The sequence below is a fragment of the Zootoca vivipara genome, chromosome 13 (genome assembly GCF_963506605.1).
Source record: "Zootoca vivipara chromosome 13, rZooViv1.1, whole genome shotgun sequence".
Classification (NCBI taxonomy): Eukaryota; Metazoa; Chordata; class Lepidosauria; order Squamata; family Lacertidae; genus Zootoca; species Zootoca vivipara.
Window position 1 is genome coordinate 32612581 of NC_083288.1, and position 27787 is coordinate 32640367.

General features: G+C 42.5%; 3 protein-coding genes across 4 annotated transcripts in view; 1 reads left to right on the plus strand and 2 right to left on the minus strand.

Moving 5' to 3' along the window:
• Nucleotides 1–3246: 3246 nt before the first annotated feature.
• On the minus strand, nucleotides 3247–8255 carry LOC118095449 (vomeronasal type-2 receptor 26-like). The gene is made up of 3 exons (XM_060281226.1): nucleotides 8208–8255; nucleotides 5489–5615; nucleotides 3247–4148 (listed from the first exon to the last, which is right to left on the minus strand). Exons 1-3 carry the CDS (start codon nucleotides 8253–8255, stop codon nucleotides 3247–3249), a joined length of 1077 nt encoding a protein of 358 aa, XP_060137209.1.
• Nucleotides 8256–10326: 2071 nt separating this feature from the next.
• LOC118094921 (serine protease 27-like) lies at nucleotides 10327–20843 on the minus strand. The gene is made up of 7 exons (XM_035135701.2): nucleotides 20696–20843; nucleotides 20549–20590; nucleotides 19514–19540; nucleotides 19252–19414; nucleotides 16476–16747; nucleotides 15059–15231; nucleotides 10327–12253 (listed from the first exon to the last, which is right to left on the minus strand). Exons 1-7 carry the CDS (start codon nucleotides 20745–20747, stop codon nucleotides 12014–12016), a joined length of 969 nt encoding a protein of 322 aa, XP_034991592.2. The 5' UTR covers nucleotides 20748–20843; the 3' UTR covers nucleotides 10327–12013.
• A 3193-nt stretch (nucleotides 20844–24036) lies between these two features.
• Nucleotides 24037–27787, plus strand: part of RNF112 (ring finger protein 112) — a 31569-nt gene continuing 27818 nt past the window's right edge. Inside the window, exons 1-2 of one of the 2 annotated variants that reach the window (XM_035135652.2) lie at nucleotides 24037–24213; nucleotides 25206–25294. The gene's annotated coding sequence lies outside the window, so the exon portion shown is untranslated. The remainder of the gene's footprint in view (nucleotides 24214–25205; nucleotides 25295–27787) is intronic. The other variant, XM_060281562.1, reaches the window with a different exon arrangement.

Below are 27787 nucleotides of genomic sequence, written 5' to 3' on the forward strand. Positions count from 1 at the left end.
ATTTAAATGGATGAACTCCCATATTCCACATAAAGATAGTGACATGTACACAACCTACCTGTGGAACCTTATAGATATCCAATACAGTTGCAATATGATGAGAAATTAGAGGGTCCAGACCCCCAACAACTGCTATTAATTTATTGTGGGTGTCACATATGTAGTTGGGAACTATTTTTTCCATTGAAGACATAAGCTGTATTGTGGCATGATAGGTATTCTTTGCATTGAAGTAACTGTCATAAATGTGGAAGCCCAAGGAAATATTGGGTAAAATCTGAGAGTTTTCATTTATCTCCTTTACAGCAAATGCCAAAGCCAGGATGTGCTGGTAATTCTTAGGCACTACCCTAAAAAAAAGTACAGCTTATTAGGATATCCCACACATTGTAAAATGTGGACTATGTTCCTTCCTTACATTATATTTATATACAAACTTTCTTTAGGCAATTCTTAGCCTTACATAGGCTGCACAAATATTAGACAACTGTATTCTCCTTTACAACAATGCACTCAATATACTTTATTGATAAGTTACCAAAATAAAGTTCCATGTGTTATCATGAACCATACAATTTGACATTTTCAGAAGACTGTATTCGATGCATGTGAACACCTACTCCCATTCTTGATATATATCTAATTCTATGACATTACTGAATCTTTGCTTAAGAATGCCTCAGAGTACAGAACACTTTATAAGTTCTTGGTGAAGTAACCTGCACCAGTTTAAGATGAAATCTATATTTTAACAACATGTTCAGAGTGTGGTGATAACTGCACTAGAATTAGAATTGTATTCTGTATTAGGAGAAACTTCCATGTTTTGTAAAACTGTTGGCATCTCCTTCCTTATTATATACAAATATATAAACACCCCCAGCTCTCTTACAAAGACATTTTGAAATTGTATAAGAAAATGAAATCAAACAGAACAAGTGGTAAGAAATACAAATTAAGATAGCTTATCACTGACCATTAATATTTTTGGCCTCATTGATGGTAGTTTCTAAAATGTTTAAGTGGAGGAAGCCATCACTAGTATTGTCAAAACCAGATGAACTTGATCTGTCTCCATTCTGAATATAATTAAATTAGTTTTTCAAGTTCACCACATGAAAATTGTTTGATAAACTTGGGGAAAGACAGTAATTTACATCCTTAATGGAAACAGAAATTGTAACAATCAACAATAACAACAACAACAACAAGGTCTTACGCAAGCTCTTCAGAGGACACAGGTGGAGGTGCTTCAATGAAGGTTAGCTTGTTGGAGATTATGAAGGTCTGTGAAGTGATGCCACCAATTATGTTACCTCCCAACTGATGATACTCATGAAGTGGATTGTGTGGAGCTCTTACCATGCAGTTAATGTGAGGCTTGCATTCCACGTGAGGAATTAGTACCAGTATCAAGACTACTAATGTCACCATCCTCAGTAAACATTTCCTCTCTAAACAGAGATTGTGTTTAGACTCAAACAGGTGGTTCCTTGTCCCCCCCCCTTGAAGTCCCTGCTCCTATTAAAGTGAATATTTATATTATCCTTCAAACACTGTGTTATTACTTTTGCTTCTGTCCACTGAAACTCCTCGGGGAGGAGCATTGCCAGTAAGTTGAATTAATTATAGTCCTTTTCACAATTCTTCTTCTTTGGCAATCACTCAATTACAGGAGTAGGTAATCATCAACTTAATATTGTTTTCCATGAATGGAGTTGCAAAAAAAAGAAGTTGTTTGCGGCATCTGAACTGAGGGTGCCCCCCCCCCATGTAGTTTTATAGAAAGGGATCTCCATAGCAGTTCAAACTTCGGGCCCCCCAAAATATACTTCCTTTTAACTCGCATGGATTTTCCAACATTCAGTTTTATTGGATGACAGTGCCAGCAACACGTCTTGAGCAGTTCAAGTTGATGCTACAGTTTTCCCTCTTTGGGGGGAAACACATAGGCAAACCTCCAAGAGATGTTCCTGCAGGCCCTAGGAGAGCAGGAGGCTCCTGCTGATTTGGGTGATGTAAAAAGTGCCAGTGATGTTGCCCTTTGGGTACTTCCAGATGGCTTTGTGGGGTGCTTTCCAATGCTTGGGAAAGCAGCCCATGTCACCTGGGATAGTCATATGACTTTGTTTAGCCCCATGAAGCTCTTCAGAGATGCTTGAAGTAAGCATGGAGGGATTTCTAGCCACCAACTTGAGCGGGCTGTGCCAGGGGTTTCTAAATTACGTGCCTCCAGACAAAGCCTGGTGGCAGGATTTTGATTTGTGGTGTGGGGCAGGAGATGAAGTAGAATTGCCCTGCAGTAGAAAAGGGGAGAGAATTGGAGAGGTACCCCACGGTGTTAGTAAGAAAGAAGATATGATCACAATTTCCCCAACATTCCTTCTTCATGATGCTCTGCAGGCAGCTATGGAGATTTCTTTGGGGCAAGAATGTGAGGGAAAGCCAAAGAAAATTTAACAGCTCCAGGAAGAAGGAAACCGCAATTTTGGCCAGTTAATCTACTGGAACTGAGAACTTTGAGAAACCCTAGGGCAAAGAACTATACAGTCGTATCTTGGAAGTCGAATGGAATCCATTCCGGAAGTCTGTTCGACTTCCAAAATGTTCGGAAACCAAAGTGCGGCTTCTGATTGACTGCAGGAAGCCGCGGAAGGCCCGTCGGGCGTTCGGGTTCCAAAGAACGTTCGCAGACCAGGTTTGCGGTGTTCGGGAGCCAAAACGTCCAAGTACCAAGGTGTTTGGGATCCAAGGTACGACTGTACAGACAATCACGTGGCACAGGGGCTACTTTAGTGGTGTACTCTTTGCATGGTTGTGGTGAGGAGAACTATTAATGATATTTAGGAATTATTCTGAATGTTTTATGTATGTACAACTGCAAACATCTTGTACTCAAGTTTCAATAAATGAAACTGATACTGTACAGATGGAACAGACTGTGCTCTCGACCTCTCCATTTGGACTCCCTGTGCAGTTAAACTATAGCTCTGTAGGGAACTCTGGAGGCAGTGAAACCGACAAGCAACAACATATCATCATAAACATATTAGGAACCTTGGAAAAGCAGGAGTGTAAAATACACAGGAAACCTCAATGGATATAGGAGACTCTCTAATTCATACACTTACCCTTCATGAATTGAGGGCAATGTAAATAGGTACAGAAGGGGAGGAGCTACGGCACTTGTTTCCATGTTTTTACTTAACAATGAACCTTATTGCCTGAATAGGGTTAAAGATATCTTCATGCTTTCCTTCTTATTAGCTGTTCCCTGCTGTTCAGCTCAGGCCTCAACACAATAATATAACATTTTGGGGCAAAGATGCAACTCAGCAGTCCAGCACTGGAGGCCAAGATAGAAAAGATCTCCACAGCAACTAGGTATTTACCTTTGGAGCTCAGGTAGGCTGGAAGAAAGGATAACCAAACACTGCAAAAGACCAACATGCTGAAAGTGATGAATTTGGCTTCATTGAAACTGTTAGGTAACTTCCTGGCAAGGAAAGCCACAATGAAACTGATAATTGCCAGGAAGCCCATATAGCCCAAAACACAATAAAACATAGTCATTGAACCCTCGTTACATTCCAGGACAATCTCCTCTGTTACTGACCACATGTCAACATCTGGAAATGGGGGAGAGGTTACTATCCACACAGCACAAATGCCTGCTTGAAGAAGGGTGCAGAAAAGAACAAAGAAGTAGGCAAGTCTTTTCCCCACCCACTTCCTCATTCTAGATCCAGGTTTAGTGGCCATAAAAGCCAGAAGCACTGTGATGGTTTTGGCCAGCACACAAGAAACAGCCCCTGAAAAGATGATGCCAAAAGCAGTTTGTCGAAGGAGACATGTCACCTCCCCAGGCTGGCCAATGAAAAGTAATGCACAGAGGAAGCAGAGCAGGAGGGAGCAAAGGAGAGTGTAGGTGAGATTGCGGTTGTTGGCCTTGACAATGGGAGTGTCATTGTGCTTCGTAAACATTCCTAGCACCACAACTGTGATCAAAGAAAAAGAAAGGACCAAAAAGGTAAAACTGATCCCCAAAGGTTCTGTGTAAGACAAAAATGTAATGACCTTAGGAATACAGAAATCCTGTCTGTTGCTTGGATAGGTTTTGTCCGTACATGTAGAACAGTCGTTCATGTCTGAAAAACAAATTAGGTAACCACAATTTTACATACAAACCAAACATATTGTAACTTTTTAATCTTACAATGTTTTTTTCACACACACAAAAAAACATATTAGGGAATCCTTTGCAGGTCAATCCTTTGAAATGTGTCCAGTTAGGAGATGGTGGAATAGGTTACAATTCATTACCTTACATCTTCATGAAGGTATTGTTCTTTCGAACAACATATTTATTTACATTTTTATCATTTCCTTTGTTCATTCCTGAGGCTTTTCTCCTTTTGTTTTGAAGTGGAATAAGTGGTATGCAATTGATACGGCACTTCCACTCACATTATGTAACATTGATGGAAAGAAAGAAGTCACATAAGGAATAATCTTCCACAAGCGACTATCCCAGCACAGAAGTCAGTGGCTATCCTACAACATGCTAAGAATAACTTTCATGAGCTGTTAAGTAACAAGATAGGCAGCACAACAAAACTATGCTCAACTGTTTGCATGAATGCTTCTAAGGGGATTCAACTGAATGTAGTTAGAAACCCATTCCCATACCTTCACCCATAGTTTCAGCCCAGTTTCAGGTTAATGCCCGAACACGGCTTAACACAATCCCTTATTTTGTAGTATTGAACACCTCGTGCCTACCTTTATTGGTTGTCAGAGGGAACTACTGGTGAAAGCCATTGTGAATGGCTAGATCTCTAAAGTTTGCCCATTTCATTTGACCAGCTCTATTTATCTAATGCCAAAATCTCACGTCTCAAGCAACCGGCTTGTTTCTCTGCATTTATTTGTGTTCGCTTTCCTATGTATTCTATGTATTATTCAGTGGGGACTGGATGCAGAATCAGTGACTTGCTTGCAGGATGACCCAATTCACTCATATCTGCACAAGATTCCCCATCCCTGAACACATATGTAATCCTTTTTTTACCTAAAGATTGTTGACTGGCTGGTGAATGAATATTCCATTTAGATACTGTTATTGACAGTTATTTTATATGCAATTTATTTTGACTTAAAGAAACACGTGAGCACATAACAGGTGTGAGAGAATAACTGATAGCACCACAAATCAAGTCCAATACATGCCAAACAAGATTTGCTAGAAAACCATTTTCACAACATTCATTGCAAATGTATATTTAAATATACATTTTTTTTACGCTACCCTAATGAACGTCTGGTGTTTGAAATATGTTGGGATTTATGTTTATGCAATTTGGAGGAATAACTTAGTCTGCTGCATCCTCCTCATTCTCATTTGTTTTCGCTTTGTGATGCTGCACTTTGATGTGTCCTCTTCATTCTGGCCAAATTGCACAATAACTTTGCACAGCATTTTTCTTACCCTCCTGCTCTGAAAACTTCCCTTCTGGACATGGGGTGCAATCATAGCAGCAAAATGGCTCCCCCTCTTTCATTTTCTTGCTAGAACCTGGATGGCAACTCTCACTACATACAGAAAGAGGCTTAACCTAATCCAGAAATGAAAGAGCAGAACGTTAATATTGAGAAAAATGAGTTCAGATGTACATGGATATAGATATACAGTGGTACCTCGGTTTAAGTACACAATTGGTTCCGGAAGTCTGTACTTAACCTGAAGCGTACTTTACCTGAAGTGAACTTTCCCATTGAAAGTAATGGAAAGTGGATTAATCCGTTCCAGACAGGTCCGCGGAGTACTCAACCTGAAGCATACTTAACCTGAAGTATGAGTGTAATTGGTTCTGGAAGTCCGTACTTAACCTGAAGTGTACTTAACCTGAAGTGAACTTTCCCATTGAAAGTAATGGAAAGTGGATTAATCCATTCCAGACGGGTCCGCGGAGTACTTAAACTGAAAGTACTCAAACCAAAGCGTACTTAAACCGAGGTATGACTGTAGATAGATGTAAATCTATCTATATGTATATATATCCACCTATGGACATCTATATGTACATATATCCTGAAACTGAAACTGAAACTTGAACCATTGTTGAATACCTTAATCAAACACCACCATGTTAATGTTGAACATCATAGGAGCATGATGGTGCATTCTATGACCTATGTACATCCATTCAATTGCCACCAGACTGGGAAAGGAGTCCTATAATTAGGTCTGAAAGATCCTCCACCTATTTGCAATATTTTGTATGCTACCATGGACATTCAAATGCTATCAAGGTGCTATGGAATGAAGACATGGAAATTATGTTACATGTACAGGTACTTAATTTATGCCACTATGCTAATGCTGGAAATTGTAGGAGTGTGTTGGTATTGTCTATTTCCACCCAATTATCCACTATAATGTGGTTTCAGTCTTTCAAATATTACCACAGTGATGCGATGTGAAAACGTGGAAACATATATTCAAAAAGGTTGCCCATCCCAGCTGTAGATGCTCAACAGTATTATCCCACATATTAAGACTTCAACCTAGTATAAAAACAGAATGCTTGTCTGAAGCCTAGTAAATTTGGAGTACAAATGAATAGGTATCAGGCATGCTGACTTGGAGATGGTGTGTGTGTGTGTGTCTGATGTTGCCCAGAACATCACAATGTCACGTAATCTGAAGAGCCTACCTGGTTAAACCAATGGTGCCATGCTATGACATTCTCATTGATGGTGAATGCTTGGTCTGGCAAAACATGTGGATCAATCTTCCCAACTTTCACTCTATGAAAGGATTGGTTTGGAGAAAAAATCCAGTTTATAATATCATATCCAGCAATTAACTCCCCATTCTGGTCTAAAGAAACCTTATCACCAGCGCTGTTGTTAAAGGAAACACCTCTTAGATAGTGATGGAGCTACATTGAAAAAGCAAACACAAAAGTTTAGATAAGGCTGTGATTAGACAACAGTATTCTGGATCTTTCAGAGTATAAGACAGTTGTCTATTTGTCAAAACTGTTTTCATTTTTTTTTCAGACCAACAATGTCATAGACCATAGTTGGGGAACTTCCAGCCCATGCGCCTATTACATCCTGCATGGGTCCCAGTTAGGCCCATAAGGCCATTTCCAGAAGTCACATCCACCTGCATCACACCTGAGGTCATATGTGATGTCAGGTGTGGGGTCCTAATGTGGCACTCCTGTTTGGTCATTGGCAAGGGAGGTTTGCTGTCATTACCAAGCAGTTGATGGTAGGTGAGAGCAACTTTGGAAGGATCTGCTGTGCTACTGAGCTCCCCACACTGAATTCACTAGCAGAGCTAACCCCAGCCATAAGCAGGACTTAAAGTAACCACCTATCACTTGACAGATGGTGAGGTCAAGTCTGCTGCATTGGGTGAACTACTGATTTGCCAATAGCGAGATCCAGTTCCTTCCCCGTGCCATGGATAATAAGACAATACTTTTAACATATTTGAAACTTTATAATAAATTCATTTAAGTTTCAGTTAAATAGTACCTTATAAAGAATAGGTCCTCTCAGTATTGCATTGCCTATTCAGTGTAGGAATCCAGAAAAAAATGAAAGAGAAATGGGAATAAAAGGAATGGTATGTTTTTCTTTTTCAGTGCTTGGAATGAACCAGTTCATAAAATTACATTTGAATTAAGTTCATTCTGGGTAGAATTCTGAAGTATTTCTATTTCATCTTCAAGTTCATTTTCTTGCATATATTTTTCACTCTTCAGGCAATTTGAGTCTTTAAGTTTAAAGATAATAATCACGTGGGGAAATAAATTTAACTGCTCACATTCCACTGTGCGTGTTTTGAAGTTTTCTTAGTGTGTTAAAAAATATTATATACTTAATCACAGCAGCTTGTATCATTCAGAATTCAAGAATCATTTGGATGAATCTGAATTGAATGGTGAACTGAATGTAAACAGAACTAGTTCATTTTGTAAAGGGTCTAAGGTGAACTGGAATTAGTTTATGGACATGGGAAACTGGAACTGTTAAAATAATTATTATTTATCAATTTATTACTAAAAGTAAATATTCTGAGCTTTGGTCTTTTTAAGAGAGTCTTGTGTGTTTCTAGCTCATGTGGAAAGAAATATAAAAAATGGAACAAGCAATGTAACCTTTTGGTTCTCTCCCCACAAATCCATTACCTGCCACAACTTTAGCTTTGGAAACTTCAGTCCTCCATCAATAGCCATTGTTCGATATTTGTGTCTAGATGAGGACATTGCATTTAAAGCATGGGCCACGGCATGCACGCCATTGTAGATGCTGTAGCTATGGCCAGTCATGCTCATTTCAAAAAACGGCCCAGGAAGATCACTCAGCTTCTCTTCCCCTGTACAAATATCCCCATCCACATTGCTCATCGCTGGATTTGGAAACACACAGCTGAAAGCATGTTGCCAGAAGTGTCCGATAAAACCATCTCCTTTGGTTTCGAGAGGTTTTCTACTGTCAATAAATTGGTGAAATCCTGGCGGGTTATTGGAATGAATTGTGAAAGACAGAACACCATGAAGGATGTCTATATCCCAGGTCCTTTGATAAGCAATGGAAGTCAGCTCCATCTGGGCTGTTACAATCCACACTATGCCTTTCTGTTTATTTGTCATGTGCTCTTGCCCTGATAGATATGGAAACCATCTCAAAAACATAATACTATGAGATTCTCCATAAGCCACTACTACATTGGCTTTGCTGCCAATAATGTTATCATGTAGCTTTGCTCCCTGATTGAACATGTCATTAATTTCAGTGAAAATCATGTGTGTGTGACTTCTTTCTATGAAGGCAAAACAGATACCACCTTGAGAAAACTCTGGAACCACAGTTTGTAGAAATCTATCTCCATATTCATCGTTAGAGGTAAGGACCCCAATCCATGTCCACCTGAAATGCAGGAGCAAAGAGAGAATCCCTGCATACTGACAGTCTTCCTTGGGGGCCATCTGGTAGAAGGAAAGCCCTGGTGTTTTATCATTCATCACTGGAGGAGGGCCATAAATAAGCTAAAGATGGATGTGGAGGGGAAGAGAAGATAATAGCATTCATTTCATGCTTCCAAGTGTTGAAAGCAATTCACAAATATCATATCAGCAATCATTAGAACATGGTTGTCACAGGCGCGGTGGCGGCTACTCTAGAGTAAAGACTCCTCACGACGTTGCCTTTTCATTCTTTTATTCAGTGCAAACTATTTACAGTGCAGAGTCAGTACTATGTACATGTTGTCAGTCTGGGTCAGAACCTCCGAATGGGGGTTCCCGCGTTTTCCTCCAACAAAGTAGCCTGGAAACATTGAATCTCCGCCCCCGCCGCTTTTTGCGCAATTCCGGCGTTGGCGGGAGCGGTCTTCTGGTTGCGCCTTCCCTGCTTCCCACTTCCTCTCCTGAGCGGAGCCGTGGCTCTGCTAACCTACCTGAGCCATGCCCTCTACTTCCTGATTCCCTGCTGGAGACATCCCCCTCCCCGCTCCCACTGGCGCTGGGAGATGAGCTTGTGCTTAAGATGGGAGGAGGCTGTCTGTAGCTGCTCTCCCTCATAATGGTTTATTCTTGTCACATTTTCATATGCATTGTCACCAGGTATTAGTTTGTTCAAACAATGTGTTGGTATTTTTATTATTATTATTACAAGAACAGTGAGGGAACAAGTACTTCTGAGGGAGGGTTTACATTGTATTGTTTCTGATTTATGAATAACCCAAGTGGGTGTATTTCTTAGGGAAGATATGATGCTCACTCAAAAATAATGTCCATCTCAGCATGCATCTCTGTCATATATGTAGAAGCCCAAGGTGGCATTGAGTAACATCTGAGGGTTTTCATTGATCTCCTTGACTGCAAATGCCAGAGCCAATATATGCTGATAATTCTTAGGCAACACACTAGAATGAGAACCACATTCTGTATTATTGGAAATATCCGGAGTTATTTCACATGTTCACTTATAATACAATAGCAAACACACCTTCCCTGCACCTTCTAAACAACAGAAGAAGAAGACAGCAAGGATAGCAGGATATGAGGCATAGACAAAGACATGATTTGGGACAAAGGAATCATGAAGAAAACTGGGGAGAAGCAGAAGGTGATGTGAGGGGAGCTTAAATTCCAGTTATGAAGTCATTTTATTTTGACACTCTTTTAACAGCTTTGCTTTTAGAAAAAAGAAGACCCAATCAAATGCACCAATGACATTTTCCGGGACACAAAATGAGAGAGAGAGAGAGAGAGAGAGAGAGAGAGAGAGAGAGAGAGAGAGAGAGAGAGAGAGAGAGAGAGAGAGAAACAAATCTCCTTACATAAGCTCTTCATAAGATGCCTGTGGGGGTACTTTTTTGAAGGGTATGAAATTGGAGACAATGAAGCTGTGAGAAGCAATTCCACCAATAAAGAGGTCGCCTGACTGGTGATATTCATGAAGCGGAGGGTGTGGATCTTGAACCATGCATCTGACAATATGTGCTTCGCATGCCATATGAGGAAGTAGTAACAGAATCAAGAGAACAACATTCACCATTTTCAGTACCATTTTCATTCAACTATTGCCATCTTTGAAGGTTTGAATTTAAAATAAAAGGCAAAGCATCAAATTGGAAGTGTCCGTTTCTTGCCCCAGCACCAAATGCTAAGTGATATATTTATATCACTCCTTTCCCCCCTTCTTTTGCCAACTGCAATTTCACATGGTGTTTCTTTAAAACAGCAGCATTAATTGCAGTCCTCGTGATAATTAAAGGGGAAGGTAATAGCCAGTTGAAAGTCAGGGATTACCTGTGGAAATGCTGAATAAAATCCCTCCTTACATCTGAACAGACATTTCCCCTTCCACTTAACTGAGATGAGATTTTTGCCTTAGAGACAATAATCACAGGTGCTAAACATGCCTGAACATCTGTCCCAAATGACCATTGAGTCTCATTTAATTTAATCTGATTCACACCCTGCTAAATGGGGTTAGAATTGCAGCTGAAATCACTAATCATCTATTTGTGCATAGAAGTGTTCTCTCATCTGAAGGTGTCCCAGGTAAAAATTCCATGAAAATCTGTGTCTTGAATCTATGTTTTGTACCATGTTGGTTCTGGCAATGTATGTGCAGTCAAACAACACAAACTAAGCTTTTAGTTGAGCCACTTTTTTATTTTTTTAGTCCTTTATTTCTTTCCAGTTTTGAGAACAATCTTTCATTATTTGGCATTTTTGTCTGCCATTATTTCAATTATTTTTGGTATGTGTGTGTGTGTTTACAATATATATATCCAAAATCCCACTGCTGCTCATAGTCCTAGACTCACAGCGAGTAACTTTGCCCAATGGATGAGAAGACTGGAAGTCACTCTGAGAATAAGAGGGGTCATTTCTTGAATCAAACACGAGATGCCTACAGATGATGTAGCATCGATAAGCCCATGGGGACGGCCAAATGATACAGTCTTTCACACTCCCAGCTAGTTCACACCAACAATTGTGACACAGCCACTCAGAGGATTGACAGTTTACAGAGAGCCTTTGCATTTACAAGCAAGACTTCTCATCAAGCCTGGATGTGGGAACTATTCAAATTGAATACAGGAAGAACTGTAACAGTCACATGACACAGTTCCTAGCTGTTGTTGAGAAGTTGAAACTAGCAAACATTTAATTTAATGGATTGAAGGTTTGCTACTTTGCGGAGTAACTTGGACCAAAGTGAGAGACATCTGCCACTCCCTTGGTGGAAAGTCATTAAAATAAATTAAGGTTAGGTTTAATACAACGTAAAGCTGATGAAATGTCTATAGGATAGCTCTCTCCTGTAACATAGATGAGGTACCATTGTTTTATGATGTTTCCCAGAACTCCAGGTATTTCATAAATCCAAAAATGCTTTCCCAGTCACCTTTGCCAGATACTGGTCATAGCAAAGAAGCCATAGCAATCCTGACATGCACCCTGCATACTGTTGTTGGTTAATGAAGGCAGTGTAGCACTATTAGGACCAGGAACTGGGTACAACCCCTGCTTGAGACACCATTGATGAAATTGACAGTCACTTCTGGGGCATGTCTCAAGATCCAACTGCTGTGGGCGCTGACCCGGGTGTAGACACCAGGACGCTTAGGGGCACCACAAATATCCCCCCAGCTCACCACACCAGCCACAAGCCAAGCCCCATGCCACGGGCAAATGAGTGGTCCTCCTGAGTCCCCCTGTAAAGAAAAATAAAGGAATAAATGGTTATCCACCAGGAATACATATCCCCAACCCCACCACTGCCTCCACCTGCATCTTATGCAGAAAGTGCTAAATGTCCTCTCTTCAGAAGCCCTGGAGATGAAGAAAACACAAGCACCCCCTCCCACAAGCAGAAATGCTCCCATGACTCCGGAGAGATCAGATTGGTGACCCACATCCTCCTGTATGGCTCCTCTTATTGTGAATGGTGCATAGTGTTTATTGAACCTTTCTTATCAAATTGCCAGGATGATCAGATGCATTTTACATCCTTTAGCTCAGGCATCCCCAAACTTCGGCCCTCCAGATGTTTTTGAGTACAATTCCCATCATCCCTGACCACTGGTCCTGCTAGCTAGGGATCATGGGAGTTGTAGGCCAAAACATATGGAGGGCTGCAGTTTGGGGGTGCCTGCTTTAGCTCCTTCTGGATCAACATGCATCTCTCACTTTCTGTGGGTGGCCAAGCACTGTGCTGCAGCAAGCAAAACCTACCAGGAACTGATTCTAGACATTTTGTAATTTTCCTCTTTGGAGTTTGTGACAGGATTCTAGTTTTTAAGTTGCTTATTTTACTCTATGCTATTTTTTTCCTACTTTATTCCCCACCCCCACCCTCATTCTACTCTATTATATGCATTTGGATTTTTTATGTGATTCCTATTTTGTTTCTATGTTGCTGGTGATCAAAAAAGATTTGATTTTGTGAAAGTGCTGTTAGACATGGCCAGTTGTGCCCAGCTACAAAGTTTATAGTGTAATACATGGGCGATAAACACTGTAATGCCCTCCAGATGTTGTCGGACTATGGTGGTGGTTCAATAATATACAGAGGGAACCATGCTGGCTGTTTCTGATGTAATTTATTTCCCTTTTACTTTAAGAGCACTACTAGCCCTGTTCTTCTTTCAGTAGCTTGATTACTGTACAAAATAGGAAGAAGAAGAAGAGGAGTTTGGATTTGATATCCCGCTTTATCACTACCTGAAGGTGTCTCAAAGCGGCTAACATTCTCCTTTCCCTTCCTCCCCCACAACAAACACTCTGTGAGGTGAGTGGGGCTGAGAGACTTCAAAGAAGTGTGACTAGCCCAAGGTCACCCAGCAGCTGCATGTGGAGGAGTGGAGACCCGAACCCGGATCACAGGATTACGAGACTACCGCTCTTAACCACTACACTACACTGGCTCCCAGGATTGAAAGCTGCAAACTGTAGATGTGTCAACTCATCAGTGGTGAGGTCAGCCATTAGTGAGGTCAACCATTATTGGCATACCATTATGGGCAAGGCGGAGGGGTCTAGGGATGCTAACGATGTGCACAGGGGAGAGAAGGTGTCTGAAGGTACAGCAGCAGGGGAGGTATCAGAAGTGGGGGAATCGAGGAGGCTGTTTAGCAGTTCGGGGAAGGGGTCTGGCCCCGCTCCCTCCCCTGAGGTCCATAGACGGGGAAAGCATCAGGAGCAAAGAAGGAAATGAGTCAGGCCGAGGTTGTTTTGCTGGCGTAGGTTGAGACGTGCGCCAGTTCCGGATTCTGACTCGGAATAGGGGGTCATGTCTTTCTGAACTCTGAATATATATATATATATATATAGTATTAAAATCTAAAAAGCCATCACTGAGCCTTGGTGGTCTTTGGTCATGGGAAGCTGCACACCAACCCTGACAGTTACAATTACGGAGTTCAATACAAGATGTAGGGTGCTTCAATGAGGGTACTGTATTGGTGTGCCTCATGCATGCAAGTTTTTCTGAGCATCCACACGATGTTGTTGTTATGAAAATTCCAGCCTCTATTTTCATTCCCATTTAATGTGGATTGACGATTACCATTTAAATTAAAACCTGTTGCCAATCACCCATTTGCAATTATCTGTTGAAATATATAGCACCCATTCTGATGGGCACAGACGTGGATCTTAGACAAGTTTTCAGAGAATAACTATCAATAGCTGCTAGGCAAGATGACTATATCCTACCTGCCCCTGAATACCACTTGCTGCTCATCGAAAGTGGTGAGAGTGCTGTTGTATTCAGGTCCTGCCTGTGGGTTAGCCATGGTGAGACCAAGATTGCTAGACTAGGTGGGTCTTTGGCATGATCCAACAGTATCTTCCTAAGAACGTGGCTGGATCAGGCCAAACACCAATCTAGTCCAGCACTCTGTTTTCCCAGAGACCAACCATATGCTCCATCTATGTTTCCCAGTAACTGGTATTCAGAGGAAGTAATATCAGAGGAAGTGAAGCAATATCATTGCCATCTAAAGAAGAGAGGCACAAGACAATTAAGTCCAGTTTCAAAATTACCTAACTGTGTCACTGATAGTCACTGCACTGGTGTCACATTAGCTTCAGGAAGTGCTGAGACAGGGCTACACTGCACTGCTGGCTTTTATGCCTCACCGGTTGTGAGAGCATGTGTGCAGCCAATGCTCTCTCAGCCTGTGAGGCACCTCCCCCTAAAGAGGCCATTGGTTGGCCAATTTGAGATGCAGCAGCAAATGGGAACTCAGTGTTAAATGCTCCCAATGGCTGCCTGGCCATGTGCACACTGTTCTCACTGCCGAGGGATGGTGACTGAGCATGAGGGGCCGCAACAGGCACCCACCCAGGAAGGAGTAAGCATCCAATTCAAATTTTCTTCAGCCATGAAAGGTGGGCAGTGTCTCTCTCAGTCTAAGCTGTTGGAAGGATAAAATGTGTTTCGGGGGGGGGGGCAAGAAGGTTGAGCTACTTGGAGGAAAGGTAGGTTAAAAATATCATAAATTAATACAATGTACCTGGCAGGCATCCCTTTTCCCTTCCAAGTATCCTGCACACATCATGTCATCCTTGATTACAGTAGTATTTGGAGTTTTTCCATCCTTATAGTCACTGTAAAGGGCCTCACAGGTAGCTGTATCCATCAGCGGAAGCAGCACTTCCTGTAGGAGCTCTGGCTCAGGTAGTGGGACTGGGAGAGAGAGAGAAGGAGAGAGAGAAAGAGAGAGGTGGGAGATAATGCAAATTTGTCCAAGGCGTACTTTGAACCAAAGCCTCGTTCCTGAAACCTGCATTGCACTTTTTGAAACGAGCATTTCTGGCTTCTAAACTCTAATGAGTTGACAAACTGACCATGAGTGTTTCCATTTTAACCGCCATTTTACCAACACAGAGGATGGAATACACGTTCTCCCTAATATTTCTTTCTTGATTAAAAGCATCCACCCACACAAATAGCCTGCCCCCCAAAGGCAGCCCTTTAGCTCTCTATATCAGACAAACAGGCCAAACCCTACACCAAAGGATAAATGGACATAAATCTGACATCAGGAATCACAAGACAGAGAAACCAGTAGGAGAGCATTTCAATCTCCCAAGACATTCTATACAAGATCTCAAAGTAGCTGTCTTATTACAAAAGAATTTCAGAAACAGATTGGAAAGAGAAATTGCTGAATTGCAACTCATTACCAAGCTTAAAATCATGGAGTGACCAGGTCTGAATAAAGACATTGGATTCTTATCTCATTATACATGATAAAGCTATCTTTAGCCATCTCACCCCTTGCTTTTCCCTGTAAGACAAATTGCAGTCATTAACAGTCATCAATGAGTTTCCACACCTATCAGTCAAACACCCATTCGCACCACCCTCCTGAGAATACCCCTTCCCAGCCTCACACTATATATAAGGGTCTGGAGACTTCTGTTTCAGTGTGCCTAAAGAAGTGTGCATGCACACGAAAGCTCATACCAATGACAAACTTAGTTGGTCTCTAAGGTGCTACTGTAAGAATTTTTTATTATTATTAAACACAGTGATTTGCCAGGGACAGGTAACAGAAAGCAGGAACTATCCCAGGTAAATAGGGACTCTGAGGTACTCCTAACAAATCTCTTGCCTGCAGGTGGCAGCCTTGAGTAGCTTGGAGCATGGCACCCTTGGAGAGCCCATTACTGACTTGTGTCCTGGGTTTCCTTTGGAAATGTTTTTCCTGGTCCAGTGCCTTGAGCAGCAACAGGTGACTGGGTCTAGCTGCCATTTTAATGTCCCAAAATTTCAGAGCATTGTGGAAAATAAAAGTGGTGGCGGTACTCTTGCTGCTCACCAGTCATTTCCAGGCAAAGATTTTCCAGCAACACAGGAGAGAGAGGCGCAGCAGAGGAGCCCTCCCAGGGCCCCATCAAATGTGTAACCAGCCCTGACTTCCTCACCTCCCGATTGGATGTTTCCCCAGCCTGCGACCCAACACCCCAACCTGGGAAGGAAGGAGATGGAAGGTCCTGGGATGCAGGCAGGCTGGATGCGGTGGGTGAAGTTGACAGGGCCTTCCAGTTCCATAAGTGCAACATCATTGCCATCCCTGTATCCCAAGAAGTCGGAGTGGATGATGATTCGCTTCACAAGAACTGACACAGCTTCAGGTCCAGGGTATGAGAGATTGTGGGCTCCCAACACGACGACAAACAAGGAAGGATCTGTAATACTATAGACAGAGATGCTGGCTAATAAAACACAAGAGGTGAGTGCAGTAGTGCATTCCGAGCTCTGGTTTCAACTGTCAATTTGGGGTGGCAATAGGGTACAAAAGTGTGAAAGAAGAAGGGGAGAAGAAATGAGAACAGATGGGCTTCCGGGTTCAGCGCCAGTGCCGATCGGCGGGGTCTCGTCTCGTCTCCGAGACGGCCCGTCCCTGCTAGGAGTGGGGAGGGCAGCGAGAGCGACGCTGCGCCCCTTAGAACCTCGGGAAGGGCGTCCCGGGGGCAATTTGCTCGGCACAGCCCAAATCCGGACTCCCCAACTCTTCGGTTAGCTCTAATAAGAGCTCCGGAGCGAGGAGGGTAGAAGTCGCGGGGGCCATTTTGAGCGGCAACGTTATTCTAGCAGGGAGAAGCTTCAAGCCGAAGGCGGAGAGCGCTGGATTCTTCCGAAAATAAAACGATTGGAAAGGATTGTAAGTAACCTCACGATTTGGATTATAAAACAATTTGGATCTGGGAGAGAGGGGAGAAAAGAGGAAGCCACCCCCCCCCCACGGCAACAAAAGAGACAGTAAATAGAAACCCGAAGCCATAAACAGAAGATATGCAATTCAAAGGATCCCTCAAAGGCATCAAAGAGAATCTCCCCTTTGATGCAGGGTGAGAAGGGGAGAGAGACTGTGGTTTCCCTGCAGCAAGAGGTAAAGACTGAGAAAAATCTTTCTTTTCCTCGGGAGCCGGCAGCCCAGGCAACCCAGTGAGTTGATCAGGATTTATGAGTCAATTTTTATTTCATTTTGTATTTCTGGACTTTGTGGAATTTCTTTTCTGGTTTAAATGTTTGTGAAATGTGAGTTCGAACTTTATTGTTAATAAGACTTGAAGAATGCAGCCAGCTTGTTAAAATGGAGTCGAGAAAATAAACTGTGATCATATTCCACCCCACGTGACAAGTTTTGACCTTGGCAGGACTGAATTATGTCAACAAAAAAGTGTTCCCCTGAGTTCCAGCGGTCTGTTTTGACCTTAATGTGGGAAACAAGAATAGAGCTATGTCAAGAGGAGACACGAAGGCAAGAGTTACAGGAAAAATTTCAGATGGTGATGGCAGAATATGATTTTTTAGGAGATGAAGCTTTTGACACTGAAAAAGATGAATGTGAGAATGACAATGATGATGACTGTGATTTGGAAGGAAAAGATGAAGATGAGAACTGTGATGATTCAACACAAAATGAAGCACACCACGGAAAAAATGATGACTTTACTCTACAAAAAGTTGGATGGAGTGCCCCGCTTTTGAGGGGGGCACGATTGGTATTATTGGAACTCCAGAACGCCCACAGGGAAGAAGGAAAAAATATGCAGAGAAGAGAAGAAATTCAGGGGCCCTGTATGGTGGCCTGGATGGCAAAAGACTGTAAACAGGGGGTGGGGTGAAGGGAAAGGGATGTTGTGATTACATGGATGGATTAACAGGTTTATAACTGGTCTGCTGATTATGGAATTTGCTGGATTGGGGGGGTGGAGCCGGTAATCGGGGATGTAAGGTTAAATTGAGAATAGTTATAGTTTTAAAAGTGAATGGATTTTGGAAAATGTGAAAATATGGAGGCTTATAGAGGGAGAAAAAATTAGGCACGGGAAGATAAAATGGGAGTTTGATTTTTCAGTGATTTGAAGTTGTATAAGATACAAAGGTGTATTTCTATAAAGTAAGAAACTGTTGCAGATGATAAAAAAGGGATGAAAACCGGGGAAGGGGGGGGAGGGGAAGCCCACAAAATATGGTTTTAAAATTATGAATGTAAGAAAAAAAAAATTGTTTTGTATTGTTTTTTTTCTCTTTTTTTGCCCTTTCTTTTTTTTTTCTTTTTTCCTATTTCTATTTTTCTCTTTTTTTTTTTTGGTATGACAATAGATGGTTGGATGGATGGCCTCCTGCGTACTGCCCTGGTTTGCTGGAGCTCCCTGGTGGCAGGGGGGGGGCTTTGGGGTCAGGGGAGGGGGAGGAGGACAGAAATCCAAGCATAAAATGGAACATCTCTGACTGTTCACATACATGGGATACTTCTGTGGCAGGGGAGGACCCATGTGGGTGGGTAGGAAGGAGGTGGAAAAGGTGTTTATGTATGTACCGTTTTTTTTTCTTGTTTTTTTTGTATTCTGTAAAATTAATAAAAAGTATGTTTTAAAAAAATATAAAAAAAAGAAATGAGAACAGATGAGTAAAAATACTACAAGAGGCCTGTGAGAAAGGAAAAGGGGAAGACACCTTCAAGGGCACATTCCAGCCAGAATGAGGATGAGTCAAAGCAGGATTAGCAAGGGGGGCATAATGAAGGGGAGGGGGCATGGCCTGGGAGAGAAATGAGAGAAGATGGCTACCAGAATGCCTTTATTGTCTGAAAGGGGAGTATCATTTTACAGGTAAAAGAAAAGAAAAGATGGGAACAAGGTCTCCAGGTTTCCCTAAGAAGATAGAGGAGTCTGGGGGCTCTCTTCTCACCTGCTAAAGCAATGTGCAGCTGTGAGTACCCAGCATGAGGCAATGAGGGTTCCCCCACATTGGTGTGAGTCAAATATCTGCAAGCTGGCCTGCCATGGCCATGCACCCACCTCAGCCTCTTCACCACCTACTATGCGGGCAGAGGGGACCAGTTGGCCACAGGCTGTGGAGAGAGCAAGGTGGGCTGGTGAGCATATTGGAAAGCATATCCCCCCCCCACACACACACCAAGACAAAACCCATCACAGAAATTGTTACTCACCTGGTGATGGCTCAGTTTCTCTAATACCTGCAAAGACAAGGGAGGAAAATATTCTTAGAAGCTGCAACTTTCCATCATTTTTGGTCATAAATGGTTGCAATGAGAGAGTGGCTGTATACAAAGGGGCTGTTTTATATTGAATGGAACATTTAGCTCAGTATTGTCTAGTCTGAGTTACCACATCCTGCTGGTCTCAGGTCCTCCTTTACATATTCTCTGCCAATCCAGAAAACTTCTCATTTACTTTCTTTATTAAGATAACAGAATTGTACATATGAAATACAATTTATGTATGATTTAACAAAATGTTCAGTCAAAGCATGTGGATGAAAATATGAAGGTAATTCAATATTATTTAACCTGTTTGATAACACAATTATGATAACTTATCTCTCTGTGTAATAAAACTTAGGACAGTTAGCCCAGCTTCTTTCCTTATTACTCCTAAAATATTGTACAAACATAGTATGTGTTTGATAGTAACCCATTTTTACTGCTGAATTTGGTAACCCATTTTATCCTAAAGTTATCCTAAAGAAAATGTGTTAAATATGGCCACTAAGGCAAATCAAGTCATTCTTTAATTGATGATATATAATTGACAGCCTCCCTTTCCTTGCAAAGAGTATTTCCAGCTGCCAGCCTATAAAATGCTAGTTCTTTATGATTTGTTCTCAGCCCCGTATACCTGAAGGAGCATGTCTACCCCCATCGTTCAGCCCGGACACTGAGGTCCAGCTCCGAGGGCCTTCTGGCAGTTCCCTCACTGCAAGACGTGAAGCACAGAGAACCAGGCAGAAGGCCTTCTCGGTGGTGGTGCCTGGCCTGTAGAATGCCCTCCCATCAGATGTCAAGGAAATAAACAACTATCCAACTTTTAGAAGGCATCTGAAGGCAGCCCTGTTTGGGGAAGTTATTTGAAAGCTGCCCAGAGTGGCTGGGGAAATTATTATTATTAACCCCACTGGTCTTTCAACATAATTCAGCAAGATCACCAAATGTAGTGGAATTTCACAACCCAAACCTTCAACCTACTTTTTTCTCTCTCTTCAAAATTCAGAACTGCCTTGGGAGAGCCTAGAAAGTGAAAGCAGAGAAGAAGAGATGGCTCTGTGGATCCCTGCACATCCCCCAGCTTCACATTCTGAGAACAGGTGTGCTGAGACAGAAATATTCTCTTACCAATCAGAATGGAGAGGGTGATGAGCTCCTGTATCCTAAGACAATACAGCATCTTCCGTTTAAGGACCTCCTGACTTGACTGAGTGACTCTCAACAGAGGCACTGCTCAGCAGGTAGAGGAAATATAGAAGAATATATCTAGAACTGTAGCCTACCCTCCTTGGTGGACTTTGTCCTCCCTGTAAAGTTGACTCACCACAACAGCCCCTAGGAAGTTGTCTGTTGCTATTGACTGGGGATTATTTCTTTGACATAAACCTCGCCAACAGGTAGGACTTCTGAATTCTTCCCTCAGCACAGGGCAGGAGAGAGAGCAGGGATTAGCTGTCTGATTTAGGGCAGTCTACATTCCCTGGGGGGAGAAAGTATGGGTGTTTGGGCATACCGGTAAGTATGTAAGTGACCCAAGCCATTTTGCTGCCTGAGGGAAAGGACAAAATGGTGCATTCCCCATTCTGCGCACAAAATCCAACTGGACTAGCAGCTGAATCTTACTTTGCCACTGATGATGGAACAGAGTCCTCCACCACACCATAGGGCAGCAAGATGGTTTGGGGTCTGCAGAGCAGACCACATGACGTAAATTACTAGTCATTTCCCACCCCTCGGAATTTGCTGTCTGAGGCAGCTTCCTCACTCTGCCTCATAAAAGGGAAGAAATATGCCAGGTCAGACCAAAGAGTCTAGTAGCCAATCAATCACCCTCCTCCCCACGGCAGCCACCCGGATGCTTCCAGGAAGTGCACAAGGATGGCACAGCTTTTCCAGAAGAACTTCCACAAAGAATCATCCAACGATTATTTTGCGCCACTGGAAAAAAATTACCATTCTTTTGTAACACCACCACCACCAACAAAGCAGGTTCTTCCCTTAAGGAGAGCATGGGTTGCGGAAGGGTTAACAAGACATTCCCTGATTTGTTGGGCGGGTCAGTTTGGATGACCACTGGGGTATTGTTGCTGGGGAGAATGTTATGTTGCAATTATCTGATTGACAGCCACAACCTATATATACTTAGCAAGCAGCTTGCAATTTCACTTTTGGTGCTTGCAACGGATCTCCCTCCCTCCCTCTATTTAGGGGTTTTGGTTTGTGTATGATGTTGCTGTGCCTGTCATGGGGTCGTCCGTTTTGCGGCGGCGGCCTAGTAGAAATTTTGCCACTTGGCTGATTGGCTGGTGCCCTGTGGTTTTTGCCCACTACATAGCAAAATGTCACAACTTGTAAGGTTGTAGTTAGGCATTGGTTCAAATTGGAGGGTGGAGGGGTACGGATTTGGCTGGGCCTGCCCCTCAAAATTGCTGCTGCCTTTAGGGGTATTCCGTTAAAGGAATCCTGGGGCTCCACATGTTTGTCCGTACCCCCGGTAGGGGCTAGGACTGCGCATGAGCCTCTGGGATTATCTGGGGGGGGGGAGGTCAAGGGCTTGGTGGCTCTGCCCCGGCCTCTCTCAGAGGGTGCTTACCTATCCTGGCTTCCCCAGTACCTATGGCCCTCCAGAATTTGTTGGACTGCAACTCCCATTAGCCCCAGCCAGCGTGCCCAATACCCAGACATGAATGGAAGCAACAGGTCTGGCCCTACCTTTAGGCAGAGGGAGGCAGCCCATGTCACACTAAGGTGCCCCTGGCTTCTAACCTCCCTTGCTGTAGATCAGGGCTGGGGGAACCTCTGGCCCTCCATATTTCAGGCTTGCAGAGGAATATATGGGCTGTATTCAACTAAGTCCTGCTAAAAGTAAACTCATTGAAATTAATGAACCTAAATTAGTCATGCGCATCAACTTCTGTGGCTCTATGCTGAGCATAGCTACCAAGTACCCCATTTTCTCCAGGAAACCCCCGTATTTTCCTACCGTTTCCCGCAGGTGTCCCGAATGGCAAAATACCCCATATTCCCCCCCAGATTACGGAGCTCCTGCCGGCGGCCATGTTCTTCTGGTGCTGCGCCAGCACCGGAAGTCACTTCTACGCACTTCCGGACATTCATAGAAGCGACTTCCGATGCCGCTGTGCCCATTTCCAAAATGTCTGCAAAGCCAGAAGTCACTTCTACACACTTCGGGACATGCATAGAAGCGACTTCTGGTGCTGCGGACATTTTGGAAATGGGCAGAGCGGCATCGGATGTCACTTCCATGCATGTCCGGAAGTGCATAGAAGCGACTTTTGGTGCTGTGGCGCTGCTGATCCCGGATCTTTCAATCCGGAACTTGGCACCTATGATGCTGAGTAGGAGTAGTGTTGAATACCAAGAGAAAACAGCCATCAGCTTGTGAACACGCTTATAGAAGAGAAGCCTCTGTAAAGCATGGAGGACCACAGACTGAAATGTGCCTTCGCCAAAGTTCCATGTAGGCTTGGCGAAGCAGGTGCTGTGAAGGAGTGGACAATAGCCTCTCCTTTCTTCACCCATAGACAGTCAGTAGGATTGCATGCGTCTGTTTTGAACCTAGAAGCACAAGATACACACATAAAATTCTGCAATATGGCCCAATGCACCCGGGGTTGTTGTTGTTTTCCCAAAGCAGCAAAATGGAGAAGGGTGTGACGGGGATATGAAAGTCTAGTTTTGCCTCAGATGGTTTCCCAGCATCAAACAATTTCACAATGTTCTCTGTGGGAAACAACATGACACAGCAGATTTATCCGAATTCAGCAGTTATTTATTACTGCCCACAGACAGAGAACAACAATCTTTGACTGTTAAGAGGAGCAATAAACAAATTAACCGAATCGTATGCTGATTCTTATTATCTCGGCCTGAATTGGCCAAGCCTTCTTTCCCTCTGGCAGCTTAGCAGGCCTAACCTCTCTCTCAGACTTTGAAACCAACTGTGAATGCGATATACTATTATTATTTCTTCCGCATGGCCTGCTAGCCTGCAGCAGGTCCGTGCAGAGCGGGGCCAGGGCCAGGGGAACACAGCTGGGTACACTTGCCCCAGTCCTTGGATGGCTAAGCTAGAGGGCAAACCCTCCAAGTGTCCCCAATTTCCAGGGACAGTCCTGGATTTACAGAAGCCACCCCAGTTTCTGATTTGATCCTGGAATGTCCCGCTTTTCCTTAGGACGTCCCTATTTTCATCAGAGAAACATTGGAGGGTATGGAGTTAAGCAACCTCCCGAGCCAAGGGTATAAGTAACTATATAACCTTTAGAACACATCTGAAGGGAGCCCTGTATAGGGAAGTTTTTAAATGTTTAACTTTTTTATTGTGCTTTTATATATGTTGGAAGCCACCCAGAGTGGCTGGGGCAACCCAGTCAGATGGGTGAGGCTTAAATAGCATTATCAATTAATTAATTAATTAATTAGGACTTCCCTATTTTGATTGGAGAAATGTTTGAGGGTAACCATGTGGAGGTTCCTACAGTGGTACCTCGGTTTACAAACACAATTGGTTCCGGAAGTCTGTACTTAACCTGAAGCGTACTTAACCTGAAGTGATCCATTCCAGACGGGTCCGCGGAGTACTTAAACTGAAAATACTCAAACCGAGACATACTTAAACTGAGGTATGACTGTATTTTGTTAATCTTCTTCCCCCCAAGCTCAAGCAAACCTTTAAGGCAGGGGTGGAACACATTTCTCCGCCTGAGGGTGGCATTTCCTTCTGGGCGCCCTGCCATGGGCCCCATACGAGTGAAAGGGAGGGCAAGAGTGGAAGTAATTTTTACCTTTGTGTAGTAGGCTAGTTTCTACACACACACACACACACACACACACACACACACACACACCCTTCTCTGTTCTCCACTGAGGCAGGCAAGACACATTATGAAAGTTCAAGGACTCATTTCAACCATGCAAAAACAATCTAAGAAGGAGCAAAGCAGGGCTGGTGTTGAGGCATTGCCTGGGGGAGAAGTGATGTCGTAAGGAGGGTTGCATTTGGCACTTAGGCCTGAGGTCCCCCACCTCTGTTTTATGGCTCTCTGTTTTCAGATTATGCCATTATCCGTGACTTATAGCTAGTATCATTAGATGCCTTTTGCTCATCATAGATGAATTTGTGGAACTAGTGCAATAAGAGAGATTCCACACTGCACACTTTGTACTTGGGACCCTGTTCTAGACACAAGTTGTACTGGGATGACACACAAAGTGCTCTGTCCCAGAAAATATGTTTATTCTTATATAACAAAAATTATATACTGCTTAATTAAAAATATATCCCAAAACAATGTACATATAGTGGTATAAATTGTGCACTGAAACAGACTTTAAAAAGTAAACATAATAAAATTATCAAAATATAAAACGAGCAGTGCTTTCCCCCCAAATGTTAAAACTATGTCTCTGTAACAACTTCACTGTGAGTACTGGCACAATTTTTCCCAAAGAAAAAGCACTGAAAACCAATATATTTTAAAACAAATGTACATAATAATATTGCATGTTAAATTATATGTTTGGTTAGCAGGCATCAAAAAACTGTACAATGAAAGAAAAAAATGTGTTATTAATTGTCAGATACTAGATTTCTTTTTCCTTCGTATATTTATAGGTTGACTCTCTTCATTAGCTGCTACAAGGCTCTGAGCAAAAGTGTTCTTTGGAAATAGCTATAAAATTGCCAAAATGATGCCCGATTTGGTAATAATTATAATTACTTCTTTCATTGCACTTTTTATCTCTTTTGTTGCCTATTCTTCACCCTTGTTTAATTTTTGTTTATTTTGAAAATCCTTTTTCCACGTTGCAACATATGCAATTATTATGTCAGCCACTAGATGTCGAAGTTAACTCACTTTCACAACTGCCGGTAGTTTCATTTTCCTTGGTTAATTTAAATTAATATGTGATTTTTTGGGGTAATCTAACTGTAGTTTTCTGTCTATGCCATATTCCCCAAGCCTCCACAATTCCTTTGTGGATCACTAGACCTTAAAGTAAAATTGCAGGAGTTTCACACTGTTCCTTGAATGGTAGGAAAACTTGAGCAGGGAGCATATACTGATGACAGAGTATAATTGCAGAGGTAAGGGGAGATGTTGGGAAAGATTGAGGGCACAAGGAGAAGGGGATGACAGAGGACGAGATGGTTGGACAGTGTTCTCGAAGCTACGAACATGAGTTTGACCAAACTGCGGGAGGCAGTGGAAGACAGGAGTGCCTGACGTGCTCTGGTCCATGGGGTCACAAAGAGTCGGACACGACTGAACGACTAAACAACAACAACAACAAGGGGAGGCTGGACTAGATCTTGTGGTGCCTTCCAACTCTACAATTGTATTCTATTCTGAAGCCCTACTTGGTAGAAATTTGAGAAGCTAGTAAAAATCAAATTATTGGCAATAAAGGAATTCCAATAACTCTCTCAAACACCCCAGCCACAACCACTATTTCCCAAACTGAAGCTCAGACCAAACTGTGGAGCAAAATTACATACTCCTTGCCCCTGGAGCTTCCTGATCTCACCAGGAAGCATCCACAATCCTCCCCCCACATAATTATATATCTATATCTATATCTATATCTATATCTATATCTATATCTATATCTATATCTATATCTATATCTATATCTATATCTATCTATCTATCTATCTATCTATCTATCTATCTATCTATCTATCTGTCTATCATCTATCTATCTACCCAGACTGCTGATATTGTGTGTGGCTGTTATCTTTTTGGCTGCCATAGGTTCAGAAGCTCTCAAGATAATGAGTTTCCTATTAGAAGATAACAGTGTCTCCCAATCTGTGGGTCCTGATCCAGGGTCAGAAAGCCTGTGCAAGTGGATCACTGGCTTTATAAGTTAACCCCAAAGAATTATTGCTTGCCACCCTTAACTAGCATGAAGAATACTTCTTACAACTTATCTTGTTAGTATGTTTTAATGCTGTTTTGGTGCTTGTAACTGAACATTGGAAAAGCTTGAGTCCAACATTTTTTCACTGGGGAACCACTCTCTGGTGGCTGGCAGGATATCTGGTGACAGCCCAACACCTGGTGCTTGCAAGCGCTGCTGCCCAAGAGCTTGTCTCTTGCCTTTGGCACCTGAACATCAGAGGCAAACTGCAAGAGCTATGTGAATGAGACCCCTTTGGGTGAACCGTCGCTGGATCTGCTGCCAGGTTTAGTTAATAGCTGAGCCAAGGGTGACATGCAGTCAGGGCCGGATTTAGGTTTGCTGAGGCCCTAAGCTACTGAAGGTAATGGGGCCCTTTATATGTCCAGCTGTCCTTTGTCAACAACAAATTGTCACTGTTTTTTGTGTTGAATATATGCTATATGGTAATATATGGACCTAATAGGTATCTAAAGCCATTCTGCCATGCAACCAGTCCATCCAGAATGTAGGCACTTTATACAGTAGACCCTCGGGTTACGTTTCTCTCAAGTAACATAAACTTCGGGTTGTGAAAGTGGCAAACCTGGAAGTATTTTTCCGGGTTTCAGCGCTTGTGCATGTGCAGAAGCGCTCTATTACACCACAGTTTTTTCGGGGTGCACATGGACCCCCGGAACTAATTAAATTCGTATTCAGAGGGGCCGCTGTATATAAAAATGAGCAAACCAGTGATATTTTAGGGAGCAGGCTAGCAGGCGGGGCCCATTACTTACATCATAGGAGGCTACAAAACACAAAACACTGTTGCTGTATGTAGGTTTTATTTTTTATCTTATATTTTGGAAATGTACATCCAGTTTTTTTTCCTTTAATTTTTTTGGGGCCCCCAAGAAAGTGGGGCCTAAACTATAGCTTGTTTAGCTTATACGTAAATCCGGTACTGTTTGCAGTTCATTATATCTAACATTGCTTGTGTAACCATATGTATTTAAAATAATGTTTATAGCTTATGGAGCAATATCCTGCTTTGTTTGGTGTTCTCACATTCCCATAAATGAAACTATAACTATTTCAACAATTAATAATATGAGTGTTAAGTAAACTTTTGCTTGGATATAGCCCAATATTCTTACTGAGACATAGAGGTGATTGTTTTTTAAAAAAACCAAATCTCACTATTCAAAGAAAGCTAAGTTCTAGAGATAATAATCTGTCATGCATGTACAAGAAAGGAAAAATTGTTCACTAAATTTCTGCTGGCAGGTAAGATGGCTCCTATGGGGATAAGAA

Excerpts from the sequence above, each read along its gene's own strand:
- LOC118094921 (XM_035135701.2), bottom strand. The coding sequence starts at position 20,747 with ATGCTGTATTGTCTTAGGATACAGGAGCTCATCACCCTCTCCATTCTG. Across the intron at positions 15,232-16,475 it reads GGGAAACATCCAATCGGGAG|TCCCACTACCTGAGCCAGAG; the intron begins GTGAGGAAGTCA and ends TCTCTCTCCCAG. Across the intron at positions 12,254-15,058 it reads GGAAAAGGGATGCCTGCCAG|GGGGACTCAGGAGGACCACT; the intron begins GTACATTGTATT and ends TTTTCTTTACAG.
- LOC118095449 (XM_060281226.1), bottom strand. The coding sequence starts at position 8,255 with ATGGCTATTGATGGAGGACTGAAGTTTCCAAAGCTAAAGTTGTGGCAG. Across the intron at positions 5,616-8,207 it reads CAAAGCTAAAGTTGTGGCAG|GTTAAGCCTCTTTCTGTATG; the intron begins GTAATGGATTTG and ends TTTCTGGATTAG. Across the intron at positions 4,149-5,488 it reads GAAGTTTTCAGAGCAGGAGG|ACATGAACGACTGTTCTACA; the intron begins GTAAGAAAAATG and ends TTTGTTTTTCAG.